Consider the following 26964-nt stretch of genomic DNA (forward strand, 5'->3'; position numbering starts at 1 on the left):
AGCAAATATCAGAAATCGTCGAGTAAAAATAATATTGACCATACACAACTGTTGTTCTGAATAATTTTCACATCGATATATCTTTTCTGCAACTAAATATACAGTGCTCTATGTCCTAGCGCAAACTGTGTCGAAACAAGGGGTGAATACTACAACAATTGATGTTTGTTGGTTGACAATTGGTTGATACCAGAAGAGAAAAACTAGCAAATCACTCTGGAATCTATGGTGTTTCTATATTCTATATTCTTTATCTATCGCTAATCATCTAGTATATCCTACAGCTTTCGTTTCCATTGTTCATGAATGACCTAGCCTCTCTCATCAAACACCCTTCTGTTTGTTCCAGAAGGCGTCCAAGGTTCAAGAGCTTCTTCAGTTGAAGTCTCATGAAACCCTTTCCCTTTAATTATAGGTACCTTCCCAGGACTTTGGTTGTCTGATTCTCTCACATCAACCATAGTATCTTCACTGATACTCCTAAGGCCATTCTTCGTAGTGATTGATCTATTCAAGTCACCCTTTGGAGCACCCATTGGTCTCCATTTGATCCATCTCAATAGCTTTTGTTTGTAGTCGTTACTACTCATTTCGTTTCCTCGTGCAGACATAGCTGCCTGTTGGAGCCCCTTTTCTTGATCATCAACACTCACTTTCACTGTAGCATTTCTTTTTCGCCAGTACCAAATTCCTGCGCAGGAAATTGTTACCACAGTTATAGCTAGGATCACAAAAACTATCTCTCGCAGCATTGTTCTTCTCCTCTCCCTTTCAATACTATGATGAGACTTAGGATCGGGAGCTGTGGGTACCGGTGTCAGAATACTGTTGGGATTGGCAGTATCGCTGACCATGCTCGCTGGACTTGGTGGTGCTGATCCCGTTGTCCAATTGGAGGGTTGAGGCCCAAGAACAAAATCCATTGTTCCACCATTCGCAAAGACATCGTTCCAGGTAAGCCATGATTGATTCCATGGGTTTCCATTAACCTTGAGAGATTGGACATAAAAGGAAGACTCGGAACCATCAACAGTGGTCATAGCAAGTGTTTTTCCGTCACCAAGTTGGATAGTTGTGTTGGCGAACCATGGGCTACCAATTAAGAAGGTGGTTTGCCCTACCATAGGGTATAAACCAAGCATATTCCAGATTAACCATGATTCCATTGCGCCAGCATCACTATTCCCTGGTAACCCACCAGGTGTAGGTGAGTAATATGACTTTGCAATGTATCGAGATTGCATTACGCTCAAATCTTGTCTTCCTACGTAGCTATACAAGTAAGGTGTGGTGAACGATGGCTCATTGCCTGGGTTGAAAATCGTATTGTTAAATTCTGAGGAGCGCCCAGAGGTGTTGATTCCAGGTTTAAACATGGTGTCAAGACGATTGACGAAAGTTGATGGTCCACCTGATAATGCGATCAGTGTGTTCATGTCATGGTGCATATTAAAGGAATATTCCCAAGGTAATGCTTCATAGTAAGCATCTCCCCAATAACATCCACCACATGAGAGTGGGTCCTGTTTGATAAATCCTAAAGCACTTCTAGGAACGAGAAACCCATTGAACCCTAGAGAAGTAGCATTTGGGTTCCAATGGTTTACCCAATTACGAGACCTCTTCAGATAATTCGTTGCGTCGTCTTTCATTCCTAAACCAGTCGCTACTTGATAGAGTGAAAAGTCGTTAAAGGAATACTCGACAGCTCGAGACACAGATCGGCCATATTTTGGTGTAATATACCCATACTGTAACCAATCGGGAAGGGCTCCCCGACCTTCTTTCGTCGAAGACGAATTGTCTCGAGGATCATTATTATTAAGTGGGGTAACCTCAGCATTTTTGACCATAGCTTGGTATCCAGTGGTCCAATTCACTGCCCCTCTCACTCCCTTTACATAGGCATCAGCTAGCACATTATCAGAGTTAGACCCCCCTTGTGTTGCGCCGTTGAAATTTGAGGACCTCGCATCTGGCATATAACCTTCAAATCGAAATATATCAATCAGTGATCGGATGTACTCCTCATATGCTACTGGCTGAAGTATATGAAGTAACGAAAAAGTACACCGAAACAGGTCCCAAGTTGTAAAGGTATCATCATAGTATGGCTCTGATGAAGCCCAGAGTGGGTTCTCCCCGGTCCGGTTGGATGGTAGTAGGTGCATGAAATATAGGGAGCTATATAATAACTGCAGGTTCGTTTTATTGGTCTCGGTAGTCGTGACTTTAGATAAAACCTCGGTATTCCAGACACTTTTCGCATCGTCGGTCAAGGTGGAGAGTGTTGTACCAGAGGGTATCTGTGAGTTGACGTTTTCACAGGCCTGGGCTGATGATATAAAAGAGATTCCTACTCTAGAGACTACCGTTGTGGTGCTGAAACTGAATATGGCTCCTAGTCGAGTTTTGGAAGAAGCAGATTTCTCTGTACCATAACTTGCAATTGCACTTCCATTGAGGCTCGTTCCGGTGAAAGTCTTTGACGTAGCTGGATTTTCGAAATAGCCACAGAAGTATATTCTCCAGTCAGGTGCCATATTCCATCCATTGTTATAATCACCAAATCCTTCATAATGTCCGTCCTCTAGCACAGTAATATTCCCGCCAAGGTAATTCTGAGAAAGGCCCTGTTTTCGATATGATGGTAATACATGAGACACATCAACAACTACATTTGGGGTGCCTTTACCCTCTGGGAATGTGTACTGATAAAAGCCCGCGCGACTCGTTGCCGACAATTCGACAGTGATATTGCTTCCCAGCGAAGCTTTGTAGTATCCTACCGATGTGATATCGGTAGAGGCCCGAGTACCATTCATATTGACCAGTGGGTTGGTTATGTCCCCAAGTATTGGCATCTGTGAGACAACACCATATTTCGGCGAACCTCCAGTCCCACTCTCGTGCATCATGGAAAATCCGGTAAAGTTGCCACTTAATGCAGCTCCAGAATAACTATCACTTCCTGTGAACATGTCAGGCCCAAGCTTGACCATACCAAAAGGTAGAGAAACTCCGGGGAAGGTATTGCCTCCACTGGCCTCGCCATTCTAGAAAACATGTCAGGCACGTTCTAATATTGGACTTCGCGTAAACTTACTGATGTGAGAACATATTGTGAATAATCTATAGTGGACTGAGCTACCACTCCGGTTATGAGCCCAAGCAGGGCAGTGTAAAGATACATTAGAAAGGCGTCAAGAAATTCGAAATGCGTTAGATGTTGGCTTTAATCTCATTTTTATGGAGTTTTGAACGGTTCAAGAAATAGTTAAACAATCATATATGATCATACATATTAGCAGTGGTGATTTCAGAGATGTATACACATCCTCTGCTTCCCTTGAAGAGTGGTGCTAAAAGCAAAGAGCGTCTGTTGTGTAGACGCAAGTATTTACATGAATGGCTAGACAATTTTATAATAGAGTTGTGAATCATACAGAAATAGGAAAGCAATGAGGGAGATTATAAAAATGACAGACTAATGAATAGACCAATGATCATTTGCTGAAACAATCAGATGAAGTCAAGTGCTGAGAAAGGTAAGGAATGATCGAGGTGTAGAGTACAGCAAGAACGAAACACGGCACTTGTGACTTCCTTTAAGAATGATCAGGGACTCCGTACTATATCTCACGATATCAGTTACTTGAGTTCTAGACATTAGATGGATCCACTTGGATCCCCCGAAGTCTGCGCTGGTCCTGTGCATCTGCGCCATAACGAGGGGTCAGCACAATTAAACATTGCAGGCGTACGGAACCAATAGCACGCGATAAACCCAAACGTTTCCTCAAACATGGCCCCCAAATCTATCGATTATGAGGGGTTTTTGAGAACATAATCAGCCAAACAACGTCTCTCCTTCACACATTGTAAGGGTGTTTGAATTTGCTGGCATAAAAGGGGTCCAGAGCCAAATTCAGCTTCTCGTGCAGTAGCCTTATATCAGCCCCCCTTAAGCCCTAGCCACATCGGACAGTATACTTTATCATTGTGTTTCCATTTTAATCATTTGTGTACCTGTTGACCGAATGAAAGTAGATGTTAGCTGGTTATTTAACAGATGGTTTCCATGTTGCTGATGAATCTATTAAGATCTCCCTCTTTCTTTAATCATGGAAATGCGCCTCCAACATTTCATCTCAATGACACCCCATCCCTTTCCATCTAGATCCAATTGTTGGTGTCTCATTTGGTGAATATATACGAGAGATCACACCACCTGCAGTCAGATATTCGCTCTGTTCTACTGCGTAATTACGATACACCTATATGGAAATCATCCTCAGCATGATCTATTTGATTTGATCAGAAAATACCCAATAACGGCTGGACAGGGCACAAGATGACTACCTAGTATTAATCACGACCGAATGTTGCAAAAAGTCTCTCAAATCTATTTTCCACAACAGTTAAAACGCTGTTGATCAAGATTACCAACAGAGACTAAGATTTATGAAATTAATTCTTCCGAAGCACAGAAACTTATGAATACTAAGCTTTATGCTGATGTATTCAAATTTCAAGCTTCCGGCGACCACCATACTGAATCCTGAGGACAATGGGTATTAGGCATTACTATAGTAAGCATGTACGGTCAGGATTCATGGCGTTCTAGAAGACAACTCCTACATGAGCATGGGTTTTCAAACACGTCACATCCATTATTGAGTTGTTCTTCCCGTGCAGTATGGTGGCATATACGGATGGCATGAGAGTGAGATTTATAATCAAAGTGCTTACTCTATTATGCTTCTAAGCTCGGCGGAGCCGGTATTCATAGTTGGCTGTTCTTTTCAATCGAACTATGATATCTCAGAAATAGATTGTTGGATGGTGAGTGAGAGGAAGAGAGTCCTCAGTTTCGAAATCATCCCAGACAATAAATAATCCCTTCATAGCTTACTTCGCCCTCCACCAGTAATGAATTATCTTCGTCTTCACACATACATAAATACACACACACAAATTCACCACTGGCTGAGAGAGTTTTACTGGCCTAAATCATCACGTGTGTCAGATACAAATTCCCCGCGTCGCTGCCGTGCCTCCACAAAGATAGGAAAGAAGGCGAAAGATCTAATGGCAACATGGTGTCTCATTGCGAGTCGAACAAACGGGATCAATATACAATTATATAAATTCGTAATACACGATAACCTTACACGATCACTCCCGTGTCTTACTCAGAAACACTATGTTACGGCATACTACTCACATATCAAAATCCTTCTCACTCCTTCAAGTCTTACATTTCCTCTTCGACGACAATGATGATATCAAGCATTGCTGATGTATCATGGTAAATACCTAGGTACTTTTAGTATATACCACTAGGTACCTGATGATCATCAACAAGATATTACAATCATGAGCCACCATCAAAGTTTGCGTCACTTGGTAGATCCCCAACATGTACTGTAGCTTGAGCTTTGAAAGGGATAAGAAACTAAAAATACATATCACATCGTGTGGAAACTCATCACATCTAGGTTAACCTTACTCTCCCGGATCGTCCTAGATGTCAACACACACGGATTGCTTCATCACAGAAACGTTCATTGAACGACCTGATCTTGCATTTTAAACCTAGAAACATACCTAGGTAGGTAGGTAGGTAGGTAGGTAGGTAGGTAGGTAGGTAGGTACATATCTTTTCGCAGATCGCTTTTAATAGCTTCACATTATTTCTTGCATTAGTACAAACTTTGGTCCGTCCTGCAAGGTACAGAAAGAAGTATTACTTGAATGATTTTCACAGCCATCCAATTTTTCATCCTTCCACTCCTTTCAAGTACACCAAAAGTACATCAGAGTCCATGAAAGTATCCCAAAAGGTGAGCAACTGTCCAGAGACCATTCCTGTCGGGGCAAATCCTTTCCATCAACTGGGTCAATTTGCCGCCCAATGGTCAATCTAGCGGTCTATCTCCCCTTCCAACCCCTTCCAACCCCGCCCACCCCATCTCATCACAACCTATCACCATGCACCAACAGAAATAATTGTGCGTAACTGCAAGCAAGTGTGAGCATGCATCTGCACGCCATGGGGTTGTCATGGGCTATCATGGGTAATCATGGGTGATGTGGGATAATCATGGGTCATCTTCAACCCATCTCAAGCCTTACAATGCAATATTTACCCGCTGCGAAGAAACTCAAATTTGGTGTGCCTTTTGCTTTCAATTTCGAATAGGCTTTTTCCGGCGTCTCGATCTTTTGACTGTCTGGTACGACGTTCCAATTTATGCCTAGATACCCAATCGTTAAGATAGAGTTATCACATTCTTTAATTCTCATCAATACTTTTGCAACGATGCTCTCTTAGCTTTACACTTGGTTGTTTCCTGTTTATTTTTTCCCTTTTGAAATATTCTCACACTCGTTTTTTATTGTATGTTGTGTTTTGTCGGTTGTCTATTGTCATTCTTTCTTCTACATTTAATTCAAATTGTGTTCGGTATGAAGTCGTGGTCATGCAATCTTTGAGCAGGTTTCTCACTGATGCGCAAATGGCATGGTTAACTTCTTCTATCAATTGTTGTGCGGCGGGGGAAGATGTGGAGAGCTGTGGTAAGCAAATAAATTACAATGCTAAAGTCTAAAGGCATGAGTTCTAACAACTCATTAAGAACCAGAGAAATCAATGCGAATAATCAATGGACAACCTCAATTAATATCTCCCCCATTATCACAACCTCCAGAAAGGCCACCAACAGCATCTGCTTTTGAAAGACCAGAAACTAGAGGAAACGAATGGGCGAGGACTCGATCGAGAACGTCAAGTCGTGGAAGCAGCTTTACTTTGAAAGGAAATTTATCATCTCGTGCTTCAAATCGAATGGTGATTGGTGCTCCATATAACTTCCAACATCATACGGAAACGAGTTATGTGAGAGAACCCGAACGAGTTGTCCTTAGAAAAGAACCAAAATTGCGACCGTTGGAATTGAGTATATACTTACCAGGACATCGACTATCACCTTTACCTGAATTTGGACCTCACTTCAATGAAGAAACGAAGAATCGTCCTTTGGTTCATATGAGAAGCGAATCGGCATTGGAATTTAGGGTACCTAGAAAACCAGTTCTTTCGACAGTTATGGAAAGGAGGTCAATGAACACTGAGGAGTTGTTGGATGCTTTGTCAAATGATTTACCTCACGAACGTCCTACACGATTGAGAGCAAATACGGAACCACTGGCGTATGAGAGAGTCAAGTCTGCATTACTAGAGAATATGGAATTGGATAAAAAGTTAAGAGAACTTGATGACGCTATCGAGAGACGAAGTATTTATCTAGCCAGTCGACCGGTAAGTCGTGCAAGCCGAGCCGAGAGCCGACAAGAAAGACGTGAGAGTATATACTCGGAGTTCACAGGTAGGTTTCTGATTACATCATTATATTCTAATGCGACCATTCTAACACACTCAAAGAACCCATGCCACCCATCACCGAGCTTCCACTCCACCATGTCCACCATCGTCCTCACACTGCACCCTCTCGTCCTCGTCGCATGAAATCCCTAGACTCTTCTCTTCACGCTCCCAAATTTCTTAAAGAACGTCCGTTACCTCCCCCTCTTCCATTAGTCCTCCAAACACCTCAAATTACACATCGAAGAAAATCTCTATCGCGGGTCTCCTCCTGGTTATTTCCATCCGGTTCCGAACACCAACACTCTCGTCACATGTCCCTCGATTCCGTTACCAACACTCCCCGACCCGTAACCTCTAGAGATGGCTTTTATCAATGCGTCGAAGTGAAAGAAATCCATAATCCACACAGTGTTAGTAGTGTGAGTAGTATCGAGAGTGAGATTGATGGTAATGAAGATTATGAAGCGACCAGTTGGAGTGATAGTCCAAGTCTAGGATATGGAGCTAGACATCCACGGGGGTTAGGATATGAAGTGAGAATTAGTGCGGATAGTAAGAGGTTGCAGGTAGCGCCACCAAGTAGAGATGGAGCGAGAACTTTTGGGGGGAGTGAGAAGGGTGAGGAGGTGAGATGGAGTATGGCTTATGGATATGGAAGTGATAGTGTTGGGGTTGCGATTTAAGAGATGGAGAAAGTTTTGATTTGATATGGATTGTGTGAATATTAAATGGTTGGTTGTTTGGGAGGAAAGGAATGGGATGGGAATATGGAGGTTAGGTTGCTCGGTGGTATGGATGGATGGGATGGTACGGTCTCTTCGATCTGGATGATTCGAATGGTTTTCAAAGTTTCTTTTGTTGTTCGCAAAGGGGAAAAAGGGTCAGGATACTTCCTTTATGATACCACCTATTGTATTTTCGGCGTTGTGATTTAGATATACATACTCGGTAGTTTAGATATGATAATGAGGAGGTAGTCTATGTATACTTGATTTGATCAGTTATAGTTTATGTTGCATTAAATTCTATGAGACGTGATGTGATGGTTGAGTACAGAGAGAGAGGTAGCTTTCAAGTCTTGAAATAAAAAGTAGCTTTGTACAGAGTAAGTTGCTATTGAAGTTGAGTTTCTACGATCTGATCTGATCTCAAAATTAATTACAAGCACTTATTCATAAATCTAGATATTTAGTACATTGAATATATCCTCTATTCTCCGAGAATATCAATGATGACAAATAGCATGTTTTAATTCTAAGTTGAGAGATATTTTCCCTTTTAATAAACATTCTTATTTTTATCGAATATTTAGATATATATGTTACGATCGCATACTAGAGGATATCGATAGAGGTTAAACAATTAGAATAAGAAAGCTAAAGAGAGAAGAGATTCTTAAGAGATCTCTATATCTCTTATATAGTAATAATCGCTTAGTAGAAGCTAGTCTTGAATTGAGATATACGTAATAAGGAATTATAATGTCATGTATTGCTCGTTATAATATTGAATATTAAATTTCGATAAAAATAATATTTAATATGAGAAAAAGAGGTTTCGTCGAGTAGATAATCTTATTTGTATATTTAACTATTTATTTATCTGATTAAAGGAAATATATAAATGAGTATATGAAGTATCTAAGTGAATATATGAGGTATCTAAATGAATATATGAAGTATCTAAATGAATCGAAATTAAGATTAGTACTTCTTGTATACTATAAAAAGCGGCATCTAATCAGCTTAGATAGTCGATTATACTTATTTATATAGAAAAACTTGATTATATCGAACTGAAATTTTTGACCAATGAAATCCAATATAAAAAACAATAGCCCAAGCTTTTTAACCAAAATTTATATTTAATTTTAGTTTTAAATTCTAATATTTTCGAAAAAATATTATATAATAATAATCTTTCAAGTTGATTCATTCAAAATATAGCTTATTCAATTAAATTGACCATCAAAATTTATACCGGAATTTAATCAATTTAATCCGATATACCAATTTTCATCAAAATTCCAATATTCCCCTATAAATTTAGGAAAAAAATGGAAAAAAAGTCCGGTATAACCAAGTTTTTCTGTATTCTCTATCTAACCGAGCCATTCATTCATGATTCATCCAACCATCTAGTCCCATCCCATCACATCAGCACAAAGCACCAACCAACCACTAATGAAAGGACGAACGAAAGAAAAAAAAATAAGTGGAGAAGAAAATACTTTCTTGATCATTCGTTATTCATTCACTCCCTCATTTTCCAAGAACGCAAAAATAATCTACATTACTTCTTCTCCTCTTCCATCCATCTGCGAGGAAAAAAACATCACCAAAATAAGAACCTATCCAAATCCTAAAAACTGATGAGAGTGGGATTCGAACCCACGCCTATTACTAGACCAGGAGATTGTGATAATCGTATAATAATGATGACCTTAACCTGGCGCCTTAGACCAACTCGGCCATCTCACCTTTTGGGGGTTTTTGATGTTGTGGGGAGGGGTCATTAGGTATATATTGTTGTACAAAAAGTGAGAGTGGAAGGGAAAATTTGATGTGATGTGTTACGGAGGTACCCGCACCGCAACATGGATTATGAGATAAACCTAAGGCCTTGGTGTTGGGACCTACGAAAACAGCACTGTAGGGACAGTTGAATTAAAGGGTAACTAAAGATAGCGGTAACCGAATAAATAAGCAGTGATTAAAAGATAGGTACCTATCTTTTATTGGCACCTACCCCACAGTAGGCACAGGTTGCACAACGGTTACAGATTAGCTAGTAAGCACAGGTTAAATAAGCGGTAGCCTTACCAGGTCACGAGGACAAGTGTCACGTGAAGGAAAGTCGATTCGACTTGTCGACTCGAGTAGTCGAGTAGACTTGACGATTCGATCAAAGTACGAAGGTCTATATAAGGGAATGGGTTTCATTACAATGTAGAGCTTCGTGCTCAAGAACAATCATTAGTTTCATTACTATAGTTACGAGAATTGCAACCAGTTACAACCTTATTGAATTCCTACTTGAAGTCTAGTCTAAACCACCTCGAGAGATCTCTAGACACTTCCACGTGACCCTAGAGGCAGCTCCCGTAACATGATGGTGTGGTGTGGGTTTTGTGGGGATAGGATAGGTGGGCTGGCTGGCTAGGAAGTGAAGTGAAGTGACTAATTCGATTAGGAGATTTGGACTCTGGAGGGGCGGAGAAAGTTCTCATGTGGGAATTTGAGGGTTTGGGGGTTTGAGGAATGAATGAGGATTTGGGGTTTGTGATGTTTAGTGTTCGGCTTTTACTCGAGGTCGCGAAGGGGAGTCTTCATAATACGATGAAATTTTATATATGTATATCCTGTCCGAACCTCTCTTTCCTATTGGATTAATTACTTATTTATATAAGTTATGTAACTTATTCTTCAATCTCTAGATCTCTCATTTCGCTATTTAGTATCGATTCATTTATCAAATCACTTACTCTCATTTATTTCTAGATACCTCGAAATAATAAATCAAAATATAATCTTTTGTAGCCTTCGCAAAATACGATTCTGAAAGTTCTCAGTCGTGCGTGGTCGGTTGATAAGATTACGCGGGGCTTGAGTGAGATATCACATCGGTATTTATTGATTAACTTAGACAATCTTATTTTGAATAATTATTGATATGGATATAATCTATATGCTCAAGTTATATTGAATAATTAATAAGTATATATATATGTATGTATGTATGTATGTATATAAGATTTTAAGTAAGATTTAAAGGTTTCAAATTTGGGATAGTTCTTATATTCAAGGTGCTTCCCCCCCCCCTCTCTCGATGTATCTTTTATATCTATAACCAGAAACTCTCGTATACTTTTCTCTTTTTCATTCATAATATATAGAAATAGAGTAAAATTATACGCACTATACTGTATCGACTCTATAAGTTCACAATAAAGTCATCGTCTTGAGTAATACTATGACGGAAATGCCATATTCCTTCTCGAGTCTCCAGCTATACAATTTCGAGAATGCTATGTTACAGTCTTTGTTATTCAAGATATGAAGGAAGGACTTCTAGAACATCAATCAAGAGTATTCGCTATAGATTACTTTGATACCTACCAAACCAGATAGACATATACATACACGATTCCCCAACCTCAGGTCCTCGATTCATTATCCCTCCTTCCAAACCCCCTCGTCAACCTCCCTCGTCAAATCCCCTCATGAAATACCCCTCTTCAAACACCCCATCTCCTTTCTGAAATCAATAAATACCTCCACATCATCTCCATCAAAAAACCAAACAACAAACACTATATCTACATCTACCTATTTACATACCTACATACCAGCATACAAAACTCCTTACAACCCCTCAGCAGTACTTAAAATTCTAGATATCCCTCCTATCCCATCCCTTCCCTTCCATCCCATACAAAACACAAATCTGCACAACTCCGAAACCATGAACATCACAACCATCCATCCATCCATCTTCCTCCTTACAAGAAAGCTACTGCAATCTCCTCTTTCAAATCCGCAGATATTCAACCCCGCACCCCTTTCAAAACCACCATCACCATCACAACTCTATAATATCGTATAAAGAAAACTCCCTACTATCTATTTACCCCTACCTGTTTCTCAACTCTTGAAAGCAAACCGCACATTGCACAATCTATCGATCACTCACAATCCATCAATCACTCACGCTTCGCAAATCTCTCAAACCTAATCAAACATTCATAATCAATTCAACAAACACCCATTATCATTTCTGAAGAGGTTGAATGAGACGAGATAAAGCATGTAGAGCTCTTAGGCGTTTGGTTCATTTATGCAAGCCATCTATCTATTGATACGTCGCTGGTGACAAGCATATAGATTATAGATGCATACAACCTTCACACACTCCCCCTTCTTTTCCCTCCTCTAATAGGATATAAACAGCATCACACCACATCACACCACACAAGACCCAATAATCTCACAAAAAGTAACAATGATCTATCCATCCATCTATCTATACCACATCCCAAACTCAACCCCTCAATCCACCCTCCCATCAAACACACCTATTTTCTCCATAAACATGCACCACATACAGTACAATACAATACAATACAGCCTTCGCCAAACCCCTTCCTTTTCACACATTATATAAAGTCCTCTAAAATATATTTCTAAAAAGTGTAGTAGTAACGAAGCTAACCTCCCGCTTTCCTATTATTGATGTCATATCATGAGAGTGCATTTGATTCCCCTGAAGCATTTGATTCCCCTGAAATCCATCCTGTACACAAACGCCCACCCAGAAAGAACATGAAGATATCAATAAAATTATAAAAAAGCAAAAGAGGTGGGAATCGAGTGTCTGATCTTGAATCAGAAAAAATGATGCATGCATGTAACATGATCCCAAACTCCATCCCTAAGGATCCAATATACCATTGACTCCCCCTTGTATCTAATTTTGGAATAATCCATGGGTCCCCTCCAACCTGCCAATAACACCGAAATATCAAGGTCCAAACCCCAGAATAATATCATTGTCATTATACCTACTTCCTGAACAAATCTTTCAACTCTTCCAATCTCCTAATCGACGCTTCTTTCTTATCTAGCCTTCCCTTCTGGGAGTCCATACTCAAGCTCGCCAGCTTTTGCTTCTTGTCTTGAATTTGCAACATTTTCTCTTCGAAACTTTTATTCATAATGAATCGCACTGTCTGTACCTCTCTCTTCTGACCCAATCGATGCACACGATCAATAGCTTGAGCTTCAGCTGCAGGGTTGAATTGAGGTTCCATGACATAGACCTTATTAGCAGTGGTGAGATTGAGACCTAGGCCACCTGCAGCGATGGAAACCAGAATAACAACGATTGATGGATCATCGCGAAATTTTTCCATGGCCATCGAACGAGCGATACGAGTCATTTTACCATCGAGACGTGTGTAAGGAATATTATTCTCCTGCAAAGCGAGTTGGATAAGGTCAAGATGAGTTGTCCAACCAGAAAATACAACACTTTTGATAGGTGGCTCGTTCGGTCTTGCTTGTGATTCTCTTCTGGATGCCAGAAGATCATGGATTAAAGCTATTGTCTTGGTATGAGGTCCAGCATAATTTGATAAATCCTTGCCTGCTTTCGCCGATTCCTTGGTTCTCAATCGGGATTCTTCTTCCTTGTCTACTTCCTCTTGTTTGAGAGAAAAGAACATAGACGGAGAAATTTGTTGGTGACAAGTAGGACATCCGACTAAAGAGCCACCAAAAGCCATCTCTTCTAATTGAGATTTGTAAGCACCAATGCACAAGCCACAGATAATGTGGAAACATGGTGTCATGTAACCAATAACTTCCTCCTTAGATTCGCCATCAGAATCGACAACATCCTGAGAGCCAATCTTCCGATTGCATGTCAAACAACTATCTGTACCTGTATCTCTCATCAACTTATACATTTCATAAGCCTGTTTGGGTGTCATTCCATCGTGATCTTCGTATTCTTCACTATCAAGGTCGATAGCGGAGTCCTTGCTTAGACCGTTCATGATTTTCAAGTCTTCGGGACTCAACAAATCCTTGCCATGAGCGCAGACTTGACGAAGACGCAATATTGATTGCAAAATGTGATGGAAAGTTTTGCCTCCCAATGCACTTTCTCCCTGAGAAGTAATAACCTTAAGCCTATCTGTTGCATTCTTTTCAAAGATATCATAGACCATACGCTCTTCAACACTGAAATCTAGCCTAGCAATCTGATCATGACGCTTAGGAAGATCGATTTTATCCTTGAGTCGACGAAGAGTAATGCTGTCAACTAACAATCGAAGTTTGGGAATGATTTCAGGATCGCAAATCTTGAAAGGGGATAGTATATGTTGGGCAAAGCCACTTCCGTTAAATGGTTTGACGCGAAGGAAATTCATCAAAGCACCTAAGTCTTCAAGTCGATTCTGAACTGGTGTACCTGTGCATGCCCATCGACGCTGTGCTGAAAGCCTACAAATAGCCTTGAATTGCAAAGTTGATTGTTCCCGAATCATATGAGCTTCATCGAGTACAATTCGGAACCAATTCATCTCCTCGAGAGGATATTTACCATCTTTCTTTTTGTTCCTGTTGTTGCATTCACTAGCGACAGAACCATATGTAGTAATGACCATATCATACTCTGATAATTTCGTAACATCCTTGATGCGATTAGCGCCATGATAGATGTAATACTTCAAAGCATCGGGTTTAATATGTGCCTTGATCTGATCTTCCCAATTGGAAATGACACTGAGCGGAGCAACTAAAAGGGTAGTTTTGCAGTTCAAAGCGAGAGTTGCGGGTTCGAACTTGGGCTGAGCGGCAGCCTTGCCTGATTTAAGAACTGGCTGCTCTCTCTGATCAGATTTTGATGGTCTTTGCTTCGCCCAGTCTCTCGAATCATCCAGCGTTGTAGCTACCAAGGAGAGAATGCTGAGAGTTTTGCCAAGGCCCATCATATCGGCAAGAATTCCACCAAGTACCTGCGGTGGACTTTTGCGTTCCTCATCACCGGTGATAACATTATAATATATCCTCTGCCCATTGTTCCCATGTCTAAGTTTCCACAGATCGCATTTGTCATTTATCTCATAATTTCGCTCCTTTTCTCTATTTATCATGAAGTAGAGACCCTGTTTCTGATGTTTGAGTAGCTCCGTAGTAATTAAAGAACTTGGCTCCATCTCTGGTAAATTCTCAGATCTCGGCAATGAGTCGAAAACTCCCAAAACATCATTTCGGATTTCTTCTGTTGTCCGAGCAGGGGCCTGAGAACGAGATGCGTAAGACGAGTATGAATTAGATGTCGGCTGTAAGGCCCTCGAAGGCTTCTCTATAGCATGAGGATTGTGCAACGGAATGCCGGCTTCTACAGAAAGTGGGGTTCGTAACCACAATTGCTTGTGAGAGAGATGTCGACCAATTTGAAGAGCGTGCTTTTTTGGTCCATAAAGATTTAAATCCAAATTATAACGAACAGAGCATGGGGAACCCACTGGCTGATCATCCGGCGCCTTTCTTCTTGTAAGAATACGGGCAGCTGTTCTGACACCCATTTTTGGCGAGTCGAGAATGGGTGCCAGTCCAATTGCGGTATTCACATCGACGCAGCCAATAATTTCGCGAGTACAATCGAGAGCGTGAATATTATTTGTCTTATCCCCTTCCTTTCTTCTCAAAACAATCTTTATCTGCGGCCAGTTTTCGGGTATAAGTGATTGGGCGCCAGGTTTTGGGGTTGGTACTCGATGAGCGTTGAGTTGAGATCCTTCAATACGTCCATAGCAAACTTCCCTATCCTGCTCATTCCCGACAACTACAACATCATCATCGTCCACTAGCGATAAGTCGAGTACTTGTTTTGTACAACCATCCTTCGAGCCTTCAACCCTCCTACTTTTCACATATTGTCCGTATGCACCTCCACTAGAACTTCCATTAAATTGTGCTCTGCTACCCTCCCCGGTCAAGTCTTCTACTCTGCGGCGTTTTTGAGGTACCATGTCGCGATCTGTAACATTATGCATTCGATCCACAAAACTTCCCATGCCCGGCATCTGCCCACTTGGGTTCGCGTATGATGCAAAGCCATTATGACCATTCGAGTTCGAGTTCACGTTATAATTCGGGTTCGAGGGAGGTGACGGCGTATACGATCCGCCGGGAGTGTCGAACTGAAATAGAGGCTGGGGAACTGGTGTAGTTTTTGGTTGGGGATGAGGGGATAAACTGGGCGAGGGTCGTGAGTTTTGATTAATGCTTCGAGGATTTAGCAATTGCGCGGGACTCCAATTTTGGGCATTTGTGGCATGACCGTTCGAAAGTGGTATACCAGGATTGTTCTCATGTTGATTCGGTCTCGATCCTGGAGGATTTTGGCCTTGTGCGACAGAGAAATTGTAAGTAACAGGTTTATCAAAATCGGTAGGGTAATTTGGGCGTAGGTCTGAACTTCCAGATAGTTTGCCTTGGTGTGTATGTAGGGACTCTCCGTTTGCGAGGATTGGGAAATTACCAGAGAAGTTGTTATTCATTGAGGCCATAATTCTCCTTTATGGTAGATAACCTTGAATACTCGTCACGGTCGCATGCATTAAGTTGTGTGTCGTATGTACTGTGTGTGTGTGTGTGTGTGTATGTATGTGTATGGTTAAGTTGTGGTTGTAATGGTAGGTAGTTGTAGTAATCGAGCCGATAAATTCATAGGAGGGGCAATATTTATCACTAGGGAGGATTGTGCAAAAGTAAGTAGGAAAAAGGAAAAGTCGCCGAAACTAAAATCATCGGAATGTGATCATTCTGTTTGGTCTTCGTGTATTCACTATAAGTTTTGTGACTTTCGTAAAATGTGTGAATGAGTAATGAATTTATTATATAGGTAAAAGAACGAAGGAGAGCAGATGTATGGATATGTACGGAGTAGGGATGTGGGAGAGAGAGGAGGCACAGCGATAGAAAATTTCCGTAAGTCTTTAGGTACAAAGCAATTAGTAAGCAACGATATTATCTCATTTTCAATACCTAGGTAGGTTCTTCGAGTTGTTCGCCTAGATAGGTATGTAGGTAGATCTTGCATACGATATAGATATCTATTACAAAGACAGATAGATATCTAGCTATCTTTCAATCATATAAGAGTTCACTTATAATAAAGCAGGTTCGAGATGTTTCGGCCGCTACTTAGGTACATTCGATCACCTTCATTCATAGCCCTTAGCTCGCACTAATGACTGTTCACGTGCATCAAATCCTTACACATCGCAATCTCCCATTCCCATGCCCATTCATGTTCCCATTTTCGAGTCACCATCGCCATCAAAAGAGGGACTAACCATATTTGTAATCGAGCTATTTTTATTATCGAGTATCCGCAAAACCCCCCCCCCCATTTCTTCGGCAGATCACATGATTTCTCTAGCCTCCAATGGCTTAGTCGCCTATTTCCCATTTAGTAAAAGCGAGTGTCCCTTTGCTTAGAACTGTATCAACTTCAAATTCAAATTATTAGAAACTACTAGACATACTAACAGATTTGTCACTCTCACCGAATTAGTTACAATGACATAAAGATTATCATTCTAGCTCAACTCCGAACTCCTCATGGACCTAACATGTTACGGAACACTCGCTTAGGACACTCGCTTTCACTAACTGGGAACCAGTCGGCGTTAACAAAAGCCGACTAGGACGTGAAGGTTTGATGAGACAAAACGTGAGATGATCCAAAGTCTTAGAAGTCAGGAATGGATAAGTAGTCTTGGTATTGAAAAGGTCGGATTTTAATAATAGTGGCGGATCGCGTTTGTAACCTCAGAACCTCAATGATACCTTTCTGAAAATTCATTGCCAAATTCTCTTTCAAATCGCGATGAGCTGAATTCGATACCTGTTCTTTCCCCTGGAGTCAAATTCGAAAAGCAATCATCCTTTATATACTTACTAAGTTCCGTACTTGAAGAGCAAGATATGAGTAGCTTAAAGGTCGCTCGCAAACCGGTCGCCTCTCGAAGCTCTAAACAATAATCCACCAACGATTCCATATCTTTGAAATGAAGGTCACGATGATCGCAGTATAAATCAATGCCATCAATGATAACAAACAAGGTTACTTCTCTATTCAAATGCTGCACGAGAGTCTTGAAAAGCCACCGGAGCGCGTCAAGATTGTTTGCCTTAATCTGCTTGATGTTATCAAGACTTGGGAATTCCAAATCGAACTCGTTTTGTGAAAGTAATTGCGCGAGGAAGCTCTTGATCATTGAAATGCCTCCGGATTAGGGGTCGTAAGATCGTGTATGAGATCCGCAGAAGAAAAGACGGTATGGAGGCGGCCCTTACTGATCAGATTCTTGATTAACAGTGAGCAGAAAAAAGTGAGAGGAGATGTCGGCTCAGACGATCCATTCCCATGGATGAGAAGCTCTCTAGATACTGGGTTGACTAGCCATTGTCTAAACTGTGAAGATTTTGTGATAAGTTCGGGTAACTCCTGGCCTGCTAGTTCAAACCGCTTCTTGGATCTGAAGGCGTGCGCTAGATCTTGGTCGGTCTGTTCAATATAACTTTCGACCCACCACTTATTGGTGGTATATCGATCAGCCTTTGCAAGTTTCCTTGCGAGATATGGGGCTCTTGGGGCACTGGCATACCTTGTTGGGGAGGTGGTGTGATAGCACAAAAGAAATTATTTCCTACTCGAAGATACATGTTTTTGTCTAGAATAGGTCAGGTTTCTTTAGATGGATATTAATACCACAACAAGGTCCCCTACACCTCAAAGCTTCTTGGCCATATCTTTGTTATAGATTATGTTCGAAGTTTAGGAGCATTTCCTGGAATATTGCAGGTAGCTCGGGGGCTTTATCGTGAACTTTAATGTTTCGGGTCAGAACAGAGGGTTGAGTTTGATTTATAAAGCTTGTTAGGGGGGCCATACCTTATTAAATACCATTATTTTCATCAATCACGCCAGTGTGTGTCTCGTAATTTTCTTTGAAACTGGCTCTTTCGGCTTCAAGATGAAATTGCTTTTCAAACGTGGTAATATCTTTGAGACTCGTGATTGATTTTTTGTAATCTTCGCCATTCCAAAGTGCCTCCGATACTTTAAAGGCTGTGTAACTTGTCACATTAGTCACAATGATTGGGAGGTGACGAGGATAGAGAATTTAGTCACTCTACCTGTGTGTTGGAGATAGTAACTGATCACCTCTTCAATTGCTTTCAAGATGGCAACTCCCAAGGACATAGCTGCCTTCGATACTCCCGGGAATCCATAGTAGATTGAAAAGTAATAAGTCTCAATACCCTCGAAAGTGTCTTGGAAACTATCCAATGATTTAAAGAGCTCTTCTCGAACAGTGTTGGATGACTCGCATATACATTCACTCAGATGAAATTGATGTACATTTACGCCAGCAGAAATCTGAGCATGCCCTCCCTTCCCCATCGCACCCACTCCTATCCCGATGAACAAACCACGAGTAAACAATCAAACCTCCATTACACTCAAAGCAACAAACGGAGACTACCAAAACAAAAGGATTTTCAAATTAACCCGATGTAAAAAAAGCTCACAACACGTAAGAATTCTCAATAACCAAACAAAATACATTACTTCAAAGCCATTCAAAAGCAGCAGCTAGCTTATACATGTATTGCTATCTGATGCAGCATTATAAACTAAATAACGATTCCACCTCTTCACTTTATATCAAATGAGAAGCGAATTAAGATTAGATCGTAGAGCATCTACCTATCATCTACTTACCTACTACATTCTATATACTTACTTCCTACCTACTTCCTGCCTCCTACATCCATTACACCACCAACAGCGCATCAACAAGCTATCCTCATTACTCCTTTCCTTTTTTCTTTCCCCTAAGTTCCCTTCTACACACACACATCACCTTAAGAATCAAACACCTCTAGTACCTACCTCAGAAGTTCCCAGATACCTACCCCTAAAATCCTTCCACTCCATTACAACCCCAACAAACTCACCAACTCACCAACTCAAAATATACCTCCCTTCCCCCCCAAGAAACACGTTCACATGACTCCAGATATCCCATACGAATCCCCACTGCATATCCAATCGAGGAGAAATACGAACAAAGATTGTCGCTTAGCACTACTTACTATTTACTATTTACTACTTAGTAATTAGTAAGATCCATCCCACCACTCAGTGGTGAACCCATTTTTCATTTCCGCCAGCCCAATAAGCTTCCGCGTTTATCCAATAGCAATAATAACAATAATCGAGTGTCAATCACCATAAATCATAATCAATCAAGTAAGAATTTCCAATAAAACTTCCGATACCTAGGTCCACGGGTAGCCACAATTTTTCGAGAAGGGGAGAGAAAAGGCAAAAAAGAACAAGACAATAATCTCTACGTTCTAAATATATTTCATTTATTGACGCAAACAGCATGAACAACCAAATTCATAAAAAAGCATGCTACCCCCCAAGTCCCATATGATTACTACTGTCCCGAAGATATCTACGGTATCTCGAGACTATTTTGACGCCCATTTGCCAAAAGAAAAACGAAAAAAATATGCGCCGCATTCCGAGAGATAATATACATATTCGTACTCATTTATTCCTTCGCGATCATCATTCCCTTTCCCCATTAACACCATGTAAAGACGGGGTTTTTGCTTTTGACCGTTTCAAGTCTTTCTACTATGACCTTTCTTTGATTCCCCTCCATCCCTTCGGCGGCTGCATATCCCAAGTCTCCTTCGAGATCATCACCATCATATAATGTTTGAACAGCTCCACGACTCCTCGAGCTAAATGAGAATCTTCTCGCTTCAAAATTATTGCCGCTTGGTGACCTTGCAGGCCCATCATAACTCATACGATTTCTAGAATGCTGAAGGTGTGGTCGATCCGAGAACCTCACTCCATCCTTGGAATTATTATCTCGAGAGAATCCTGTATTTGCAAATGTTGGTTGAGAAGACTCGAGGTCAGGGGAAGGCTCTTCACTATATCGTGGACTAGCTAATTCGAATCGGTTTGGATTTGGTAATTCTGTAGATGGACTTGCAAGTCCAAGAAGATCTGGTTGCGGTGCTGGCGCATTGGCGGCACTAATATCCATTTCTTCATCAAGGCTATTGCGAGCCTCATTACGTCTTCGCATTTCTGCAGAAGGCGCCCTCATAGGAACCGCAACAGGTATATCAACAAGATCATCCCAAACACAAACTCTTGGTCTTCGAGTCAATTCTAAAGGACCATGGTCTACCGTTTTGAGGGTTTCGACAACATTCCAAGCTTGCCCTTTCATGACAGCAATTTGTCTAGCAAACATGCGTTCTTGAAAATCTGCATCTTGACTGAAGACTTTTCTTAACTCTAGCTGAGTCTCGCTCCACCATTGCTTTGAAGTCAGCAAGGGAAGAAAATGATCCCGAGTTTTTTGAGAAAATGGTTGTCCAATCAATGATACAGGTAAGAACAACCATCCAAAGGGAAAACTTCGCCAAGCATCAGGATGCTTCCAAGGCCACGATAAACTATTATCAATCGCACCAATAGATATGGTTGGTGCTGTCATTCTAGACGGTGTAGCGGATCTACTTGTAGCTTCCATAGGCTCTTGACTACGGTAGGGATATGCCGGTAGATGAGACATATTGATGTTCTCAGAGCTAGAAACTACTCGTGGTGCGTGTTCTGAGTCTGGATTGGTCCTCAATTGTGGAGGGTCTGAAACGATAGAAACGCCCTGATTTTCCCAGTCGATTTTGATCATCCAATTATCAAGGCCTCTGTCCGTATTTCGCATTATATAATCCAATATTACCAGTTTCTCCAACTCCTCTCGAAATGATTGTTGTAACGCATCTGTCCAAGCAAAACGTCGATTTTGATTACCATCTCCAGATCCGGTAGGACTGCTAGCCCCTGCCCCTTCATTACCCTCGTCTGACTTTGATGAACCTGGACGGCAAGTCTCTTTCCACCCTCTTTTGTTCCTGTGTGTATCGTTCAACCTAAATGCTCCATTTGCATGATCTGGCCAAGGATGTTCACGGAGGAAGATATTCGCGTCCTTGAAACCTTTGAGAAAGACTTGGAAACTGCCAACCTTTGGAGGTAGAGGCTTTTTACTCCTGTAAAACTTCCTTCGATCCCAAAAATCATAATGGAAAGACTTCGAAGATAAGTGAACTATGTCGGTGTAGGGCACAAGGTGAGTTCGTAATCTACAGTCAAGTGTGTATGCTGCAGCTTCGGAGACATAACTCAAATTGGGGATTAGACACGCTCTGCCAAAGAAGCATGGAAATAAGTTGCGATGGATCCATTTATTCCATTTCGGGTTTCCTGCGGCATACGGTTCCTCATCTTTCGGTTTGAACACACCGACTACTTTTCCATCACTATTTCGAGCAAAATAACTTCCGGAACTACCCTGAGATATCATTTTCGGATGCATACCCTGCTCAATGGCAATTCGAACACTTTCAACAACCTCCTCGAATTCCGACTTCGTCATTCGTCCATGATCGGGCTCTGATGCCAAAGTATCAGCAGTAAGAGGTCGCATGCCTTCCGGTGCTTGAAATACTGAATGCTGGATTTCCAGTTTTTCCTCCTGATGTGATTTCCCTTTTGCTTTATTGATTTTAAACTTGGATGCTATCTCGTCGGCCCAACGTTCCAATCTAGCATTTATAGCTTTGATGTCCACACCGGAGGCATTGCTTCCCATACGACTTCGCCTTCTCGTATGTCCAAACTTTCGATTATTCGTCGGTGAACTGTATCCATCTGTATACATTCCACCATGCGGTCGAGGTTGTGAAATAGAGGCATATCGTGGTGCAGTTGCTGGTTGTAAGGAAGTATGGCTGGCAGCGAGGGGGTCCTCATCTTCGTCATCGCTGAACTCTTCGGCTTGGGCAATTTGGGCATAACCCGTGGTAGCTGGACGAAATCTTGGCATATTAAGTATGGTATTTAATTCGTATTGAAGTCGCCATGAAGTAGAATTATTTATTTATCGTTGTGAGGCATTTCCAGGAGCGGTGGAACTAATAAGCATGTTACAAGCTCTAGATTCACAACATGCCAGGTAGTCACCGTGGCCCCGGGTCGCGTCACTTATCAACGTCCTTATCCAATCAAAAGGGTGGAGAACACAAGGCTGAAAGAATTTATCCGCAAAGATATCAAATCATGAAGAAACACGACGATTGGTGAAACTTGTGTCAATTGATATCCAGTACACTAGCAGGTATAATTCTTTGAATATTCGACGTCAAATCGAGTCAAATGAATACAAAACCATAACATCAATCCAGACATTGTAACGATGATTGAGTTGAGTTGATTTCTACAGTATTGAGGCTTTCAGAATTTGACATCTTCTCGCACAATTGAGACATTGGCCATAGCCCTTACGATTCTGCCATAACCTCCTTTACTATCTTTGCAACCTCCCCCTTTTCTACATTCTTTTCTCCCAATACTTCAGGAGCAAATACTCTTTTCAATACATCTCCCATTTGCATCTTTGCTCCCTCAGCCCTCATTCCATTGACAAGATCCTTGACTGTGTTTCTGATCTCTTCCTCACCAACTGTCTCAACACCACTAGCATATTCTTCCAAGACCTTCAATTGTTGTTCTTCCTTCTCGACGAGATCTTCTCTACCTGCTGCCTTGAACTCTTCACTTGCAGCTCGACTGGCATTGGCAGTTTTTCGGAGGAGAGCTAACATTTGCATATCGGTATTGATAGGCGAGGAAGTTTTGGAGGCGTTGAGTGTTTGACTGAGGAGTGATCGAAGGACTGAGAGTCGATTGCTATCTTTATTTCTCATGGCAGTCTTCATATCATTCCTATTACCAAACTGATATTAGTACAATTGCTCTCCAAAGATAACAATAACGAACCATATGTCGTGTGTACTGACCTGATCTTCAAGAGCATAGGCGGAGGGGTACTGGCAGAGCTTGCATAGCAGCGGCAGTAAATCCTCGAAGCTCTAGCAGCTGGTCGTGAAAACATTGTCGTTATGGGTGAGGGGATTTTGAGGATTTAAAGAATTGATATAGAGAATTGACAAAAAGTGATTGCCGTCTGAAAATTGAAGGTATTTTGTATTTTTGATTCAAGTCCGCTCACTGTCTACGAAGAAAACGAGGCTCGCCAAATTTATTTTCCCCGAATGCTGCGCTGCCTCATACATCATCACATAACACAACATTTGAATGACCGGAACACCCACGTCAATTGGATAGCACGACAGATATTAGTTACTTTGATACAAATATATTCGGAATTATACCTGTCTATCCAGTATGTTACCATAGATGTGAATATACCTTGAGTGCATACAATTTCGTGCGGATTAGATCAGCGCAAACATAAATAAAGCAAAGCATGCACCAAAACAAGTTCTCTCATCAAAGTCCCCTTTTGGGTGATCGTCAATTTCCCCGCATCTACTCATCACCTATGAAGAGGGAAGATTGAACACTTATTGTAGTTATTGTTTTTGTATATCTATTCGTACCTATCATGGTATTCTTTCAAAACAAACAAGGAATCATCATATTTCGTTTGCTTATGTCTAATTCATTCTCAACTCAATATGTAAAATCGATTCCTTGCATGAACCCGCTTCTTCAAGATTCAACGTCTGACTACTTCAACACTAGAGCTCTCTCTGCTCTACACACTTGATCCTATCACCATACATTCATATGTCTCTTGATACCGTGCCACTAGAAAATCAAAATTGAACCCCTAACATTTTGACGTTCGCTGGCACCATTCACCATCAACTCATCGTTCAGCCTCTGACCTCTGAAAACTCATAAAGAGACGAACTATCACTCTTTGTGTACAATCTCCCATGTACACTATCTCTTCGAGTATTACTCAAGGATTAAACTAACACAAGATCATAGCTAATTGACTACCCAACATCAATCACAACAAACGACTTCACCTCCCAAACTCGAGTCGTGCAAATTGGATCAACAGAACTTTGTTGAGACAAACAAATTCCTTAAACACATACCAATCCTCCAACACCATCGTGAACAATGACACTTATTGACCCTCCTCCCGCAACCCACCCACCTTCCTACGAACCCTCTCCGCACCGTGGTCGTAAACGTCGCCGCTCATCTGCTGCCTCTCCACCCCCTATCATAACCAGTACATCCACAAATTTCCGAGGTCGAGTTCGTCATCGATCACCTCAGACATCACATTTAACAACCTCCTCACCATTACCATCCTCACCCCTCAACCCCAAATCAACAAACGCAAATACAAACACAACCATAACATCCCTTACAGCCACAGCCCCTAGAATCAAATACCAAAAAACTCACGCTACGGCTGCAACAACGACAACGACAACAACTCCCTCCCCATCACCATCTCTCCTTCTTTTCTCCCCGCGCTCCAAAACCCGGAGAGGTCAATCGCCCTCCCGTTCTCGAAGCAAGGGCCAATCAGTCGATAAAGAAGTTCCAAGAAGAAGACAGAGAACAAGAAGTAGGAGTCGATCTCATAAGGTTGCGAATGATGAGAAAGATAGTAGCAAGGGAAAAATGAAAGTTTTATCCGGGACAGAAAGAGCTTGAGATATACGAGTAGGAAACTTGGTGTTTTTCATTGATTTTGTTCGCGGAATGATACCCAACCACCTGGAATTGTCTAACAGAGAGAGGATGATGGATTCGATGTGGCGGTTCATCGACTGAAGACTTGAGAAGAATTCTCACTTGAGACCTCTTTGAACGAAACGCCCTGGAGTATCTGAAGATTGCCAGGGATTGAATTGGATTGGATGTGCTATTCGGGTATCAAGAATTCAAAAGTTCTATTCCAATATGAGCTAGGGAGCAAGCATGTAGGCACTGGGCAGATAAGAGTTAGGCCTGCATGCATGTATATTTTTTCCTTTTCGAATGTAACAATGACTAGTTCGCTCCATGAACAATAAATACCAAGAGCAATTATTCATCTTGATTTGCACGCTATATCTATGATATTCCCCAGCCGAGTCCTCTCTCACACTTATACTTTATCCTTAATTCCCATTCCACACAAACAAAACCCCAACCCAACCCAAAATTCCCATCACCAAACCCCACCCATCAATGGCATCCACTCCACTTCCAACAAAATCCAAACAACTCCACTCCACTCCATCCCATCCCATCCCGCCCGTCACACAATCCTCCATCACAAAATATCTAGATATATCCCAATTTCTCTTCCCGCACCATCAAACAGTAACATCAAGCCTCGGTGGCACAATTGGTTAGCGCGTGGGCCTTTTAAGCCCAAGGTTGAGGGTTCGAGCCCCTCCCGAGGCGAAGTTTTTTTTCCAATTTTTTTTTATATCTATCATTCCATCCCATCTCATCTCTGTCTCTCTCTATTATTTTAGATTCTAGATAAGATACACTTGCTAGCTACTCTGAATATATATGGTATGCATAGATAGTTAATGAAAAGAATGAATGATTGAATTTTTGCTAATTTTTAATTTTTGAAGAATTTAGAATGAAGCGCGAGGAAACGAAGGAGTGGATTCTTCATGGATCGATGGTCTTGAGATTGGCCTGGTGGAGTTGTTGGATGAGTTGAGTGGGTTTTTGAGGGAGAGGATGATGGAAGATCCCTACCGTTGTTGTGGTTGCTGTTGTATTGACACTAACATTCGCAAGCTCAAATCGTGTCATCGGGCAAATGTGAGATTGTTAGAGTCTTTCGGTGGCACAAGGGTATTACTGGAAATCTGGCAGTTGGTTTCAATACAGATCATATATCAGGTGAAAGTTCGAAATCATTCAAAAGACTTCTCAATTTGGAAACACTTCAGTTCGGCAGTGGAATGAATTCACATTTTCACATCTAGATTCACCAATTCATAGGGTACCATTATTAAATGTCATAAATCATGTTTTTGAAATCCTGCAATTCGCCATGCTGCTAAATACATGAAGACTCGGAATGGAAAACAGAAGCTCAGGAA

At 41.3% G+C, this 26964-nt stretch overlaps 8 protein-coding genes across 8 annotated transcripts; 2 read left to right on the top strand and 6 right to left on the bottom strand.

Moving 5' to 3' along the window:
- Positions 1 to 311: 311 nt before the first annotated feature.
- On the bottom strand, positions 312 to 3193 carry EAF01_007565 (uncharacterized protein; the record flags this gene model as incomplete). Its single annotated transcript, XM_038915821.1, has 2 exons — positions 312 to 3056; positions 3107 to 3193. 2 exons carry the CDS (start codon positions 3191 to 3193, stop codon positions 312 to 314), a joined length of 2832 nt encoding a protein of 943 aa, XP_038768292.1.
- Positions 3194 to 6485: 3292 nt separating this feature from the next.
- EAF01_007566 (uncharacterized protein) lies at positions 6486 to 8073 on the top strand (the record flags this gene model as incomplete). Its single annotated transcript, XM_038915822.1, has 3 exons — positions 6486 to 6582; positions 6642 to 7391; positions 7448 to 8073. The coding sequence occupies 3 exons, from the start codon at positions 6486 to 6488 to the stop codon at positions 8071 to 8073; spliced, it is 1473 nt and encodes a 490-aa protein (XP_038768293.1).
- A 4877-nt stretch (positions 8074 to 12950) lies between these two features.
- On the bottom strand, positions 12951 to 16472 carry EAF01_007567 (uncharacterized protein; the record flags this gene model as incomplete). The annotated part of the gene is made up of 1 exon (XM_038915823.1): positions 12951 to 16472. One exon carries the CDS (start codon positions 16470 to 16472, stop codon positions 12951 to 12953), a length of 3522 nt encoding a protein of 1173 aa, XP_038768294.1.
- A 1275-nt stretch (positions 16473 to 17747) lies between these two features.
- Positions 17748 to 18636, bottom strand: EAF01_007568 (uncharacterized protein; the record flags this gene model as incomplete). Its single annotated transcript, XM_038915824.1, has 3 exons — positions 17748 to 18146; positions 18248 to 18558; positions 18579 to 18636. The coding sequence occupies 3 exons, from the start codon at positions 18634 to 18636 to the stop codon at positions 17748 to 17750; spliced, it is 768 nt and encodes a 255-aa protein (XP_038768295.1).
- A 92-nt stretch (positions 18637 to 18728) lies between these two features.
- On the bottom strand, positions 18729 to 19378 carry EAF01_007569 (uncharacterized protein; the record flags this gene model as incomplete). The annotated part of the gene is given in 3 exon segments (XM_038915825.1): positions 18729 to 18865; positions 18878 to 19042; positions 19111 to 19378. 3 exon segments carry the CDS (start codon positions 19376 to 19378, stop codon positions 18729 to 18731), a joined length of 570 nt encoding a protein of 189 aa, XP_038768296.1.
- A 1195-nt stretch (positions 19379 to 20573) lies between these two features.
- EAF01_007570 (uncharacterized protein) lies at positions 20574 to 22904 on the bottom strand (the record flags this gene model as incomplete). The annotated part of the gene is made up of 1 exon (XM_038915826.1): positions 20574 to 22904. The coding sequence occupies one exon, from the start codon at positions 22902 to 22904 to the stop codon at positions 20574 to 20576; it is 2331 nt and encodes a 776-aa protein (XP_038768297.1).
- Positions 22905 to 23358: 454 nt separating this feature from the next.
- EAF01_007571 (uncharacterized protein) lies at positions 23359 to 23972 on the bottom strand (the record flags this gene model as incomplete). The annotated part of the gene is made up of 2 exons (XM_038915827.1): positions 23359 to 23803; positions 23878 to 23972. The coding sequence occupies 2 exons, from the start codon at positions 23970 to 23972 to the stop codon at positions 23359 to 23361; spliced, it is 540 nt and encodes a 179-aa protein (XP_038768298.1).
- A 1043-nt stretch (positions 23973 to 25015) lies between these two features.
- On the top strand, positions 25016 to 25564 carry EAF01_007572 (uncharacterized protein; the record flags this gene model as incomplete). The annotated part of the gene is made up of 1 exon (XM_038915828.1): positions 25016 to 25564. One exon carries the CDS (start codon positions 25016 to 25018, stop codon positions 25562 to 25564), a length of 549 nt encoding a protein of 182 aa, XP_038768299.1.
- Between the last annotated feature and the right edge of the window lie 1400 nt (positions 25565 to 26964).

Source organism: Botrytis porri (assembly GCF_014898465.1).
Source record: "Botrytis porri strain MUCL 3234 chromosome Unknown BPOR_010, whole genome shotgun sequence".
Taxonomy (NCBI): Eukaryota; Fungi; Ascomycota; class Leotiomycetes; order Helotiales; family Sclerotiniaceae; genus Botrytis; species Botrytis porri.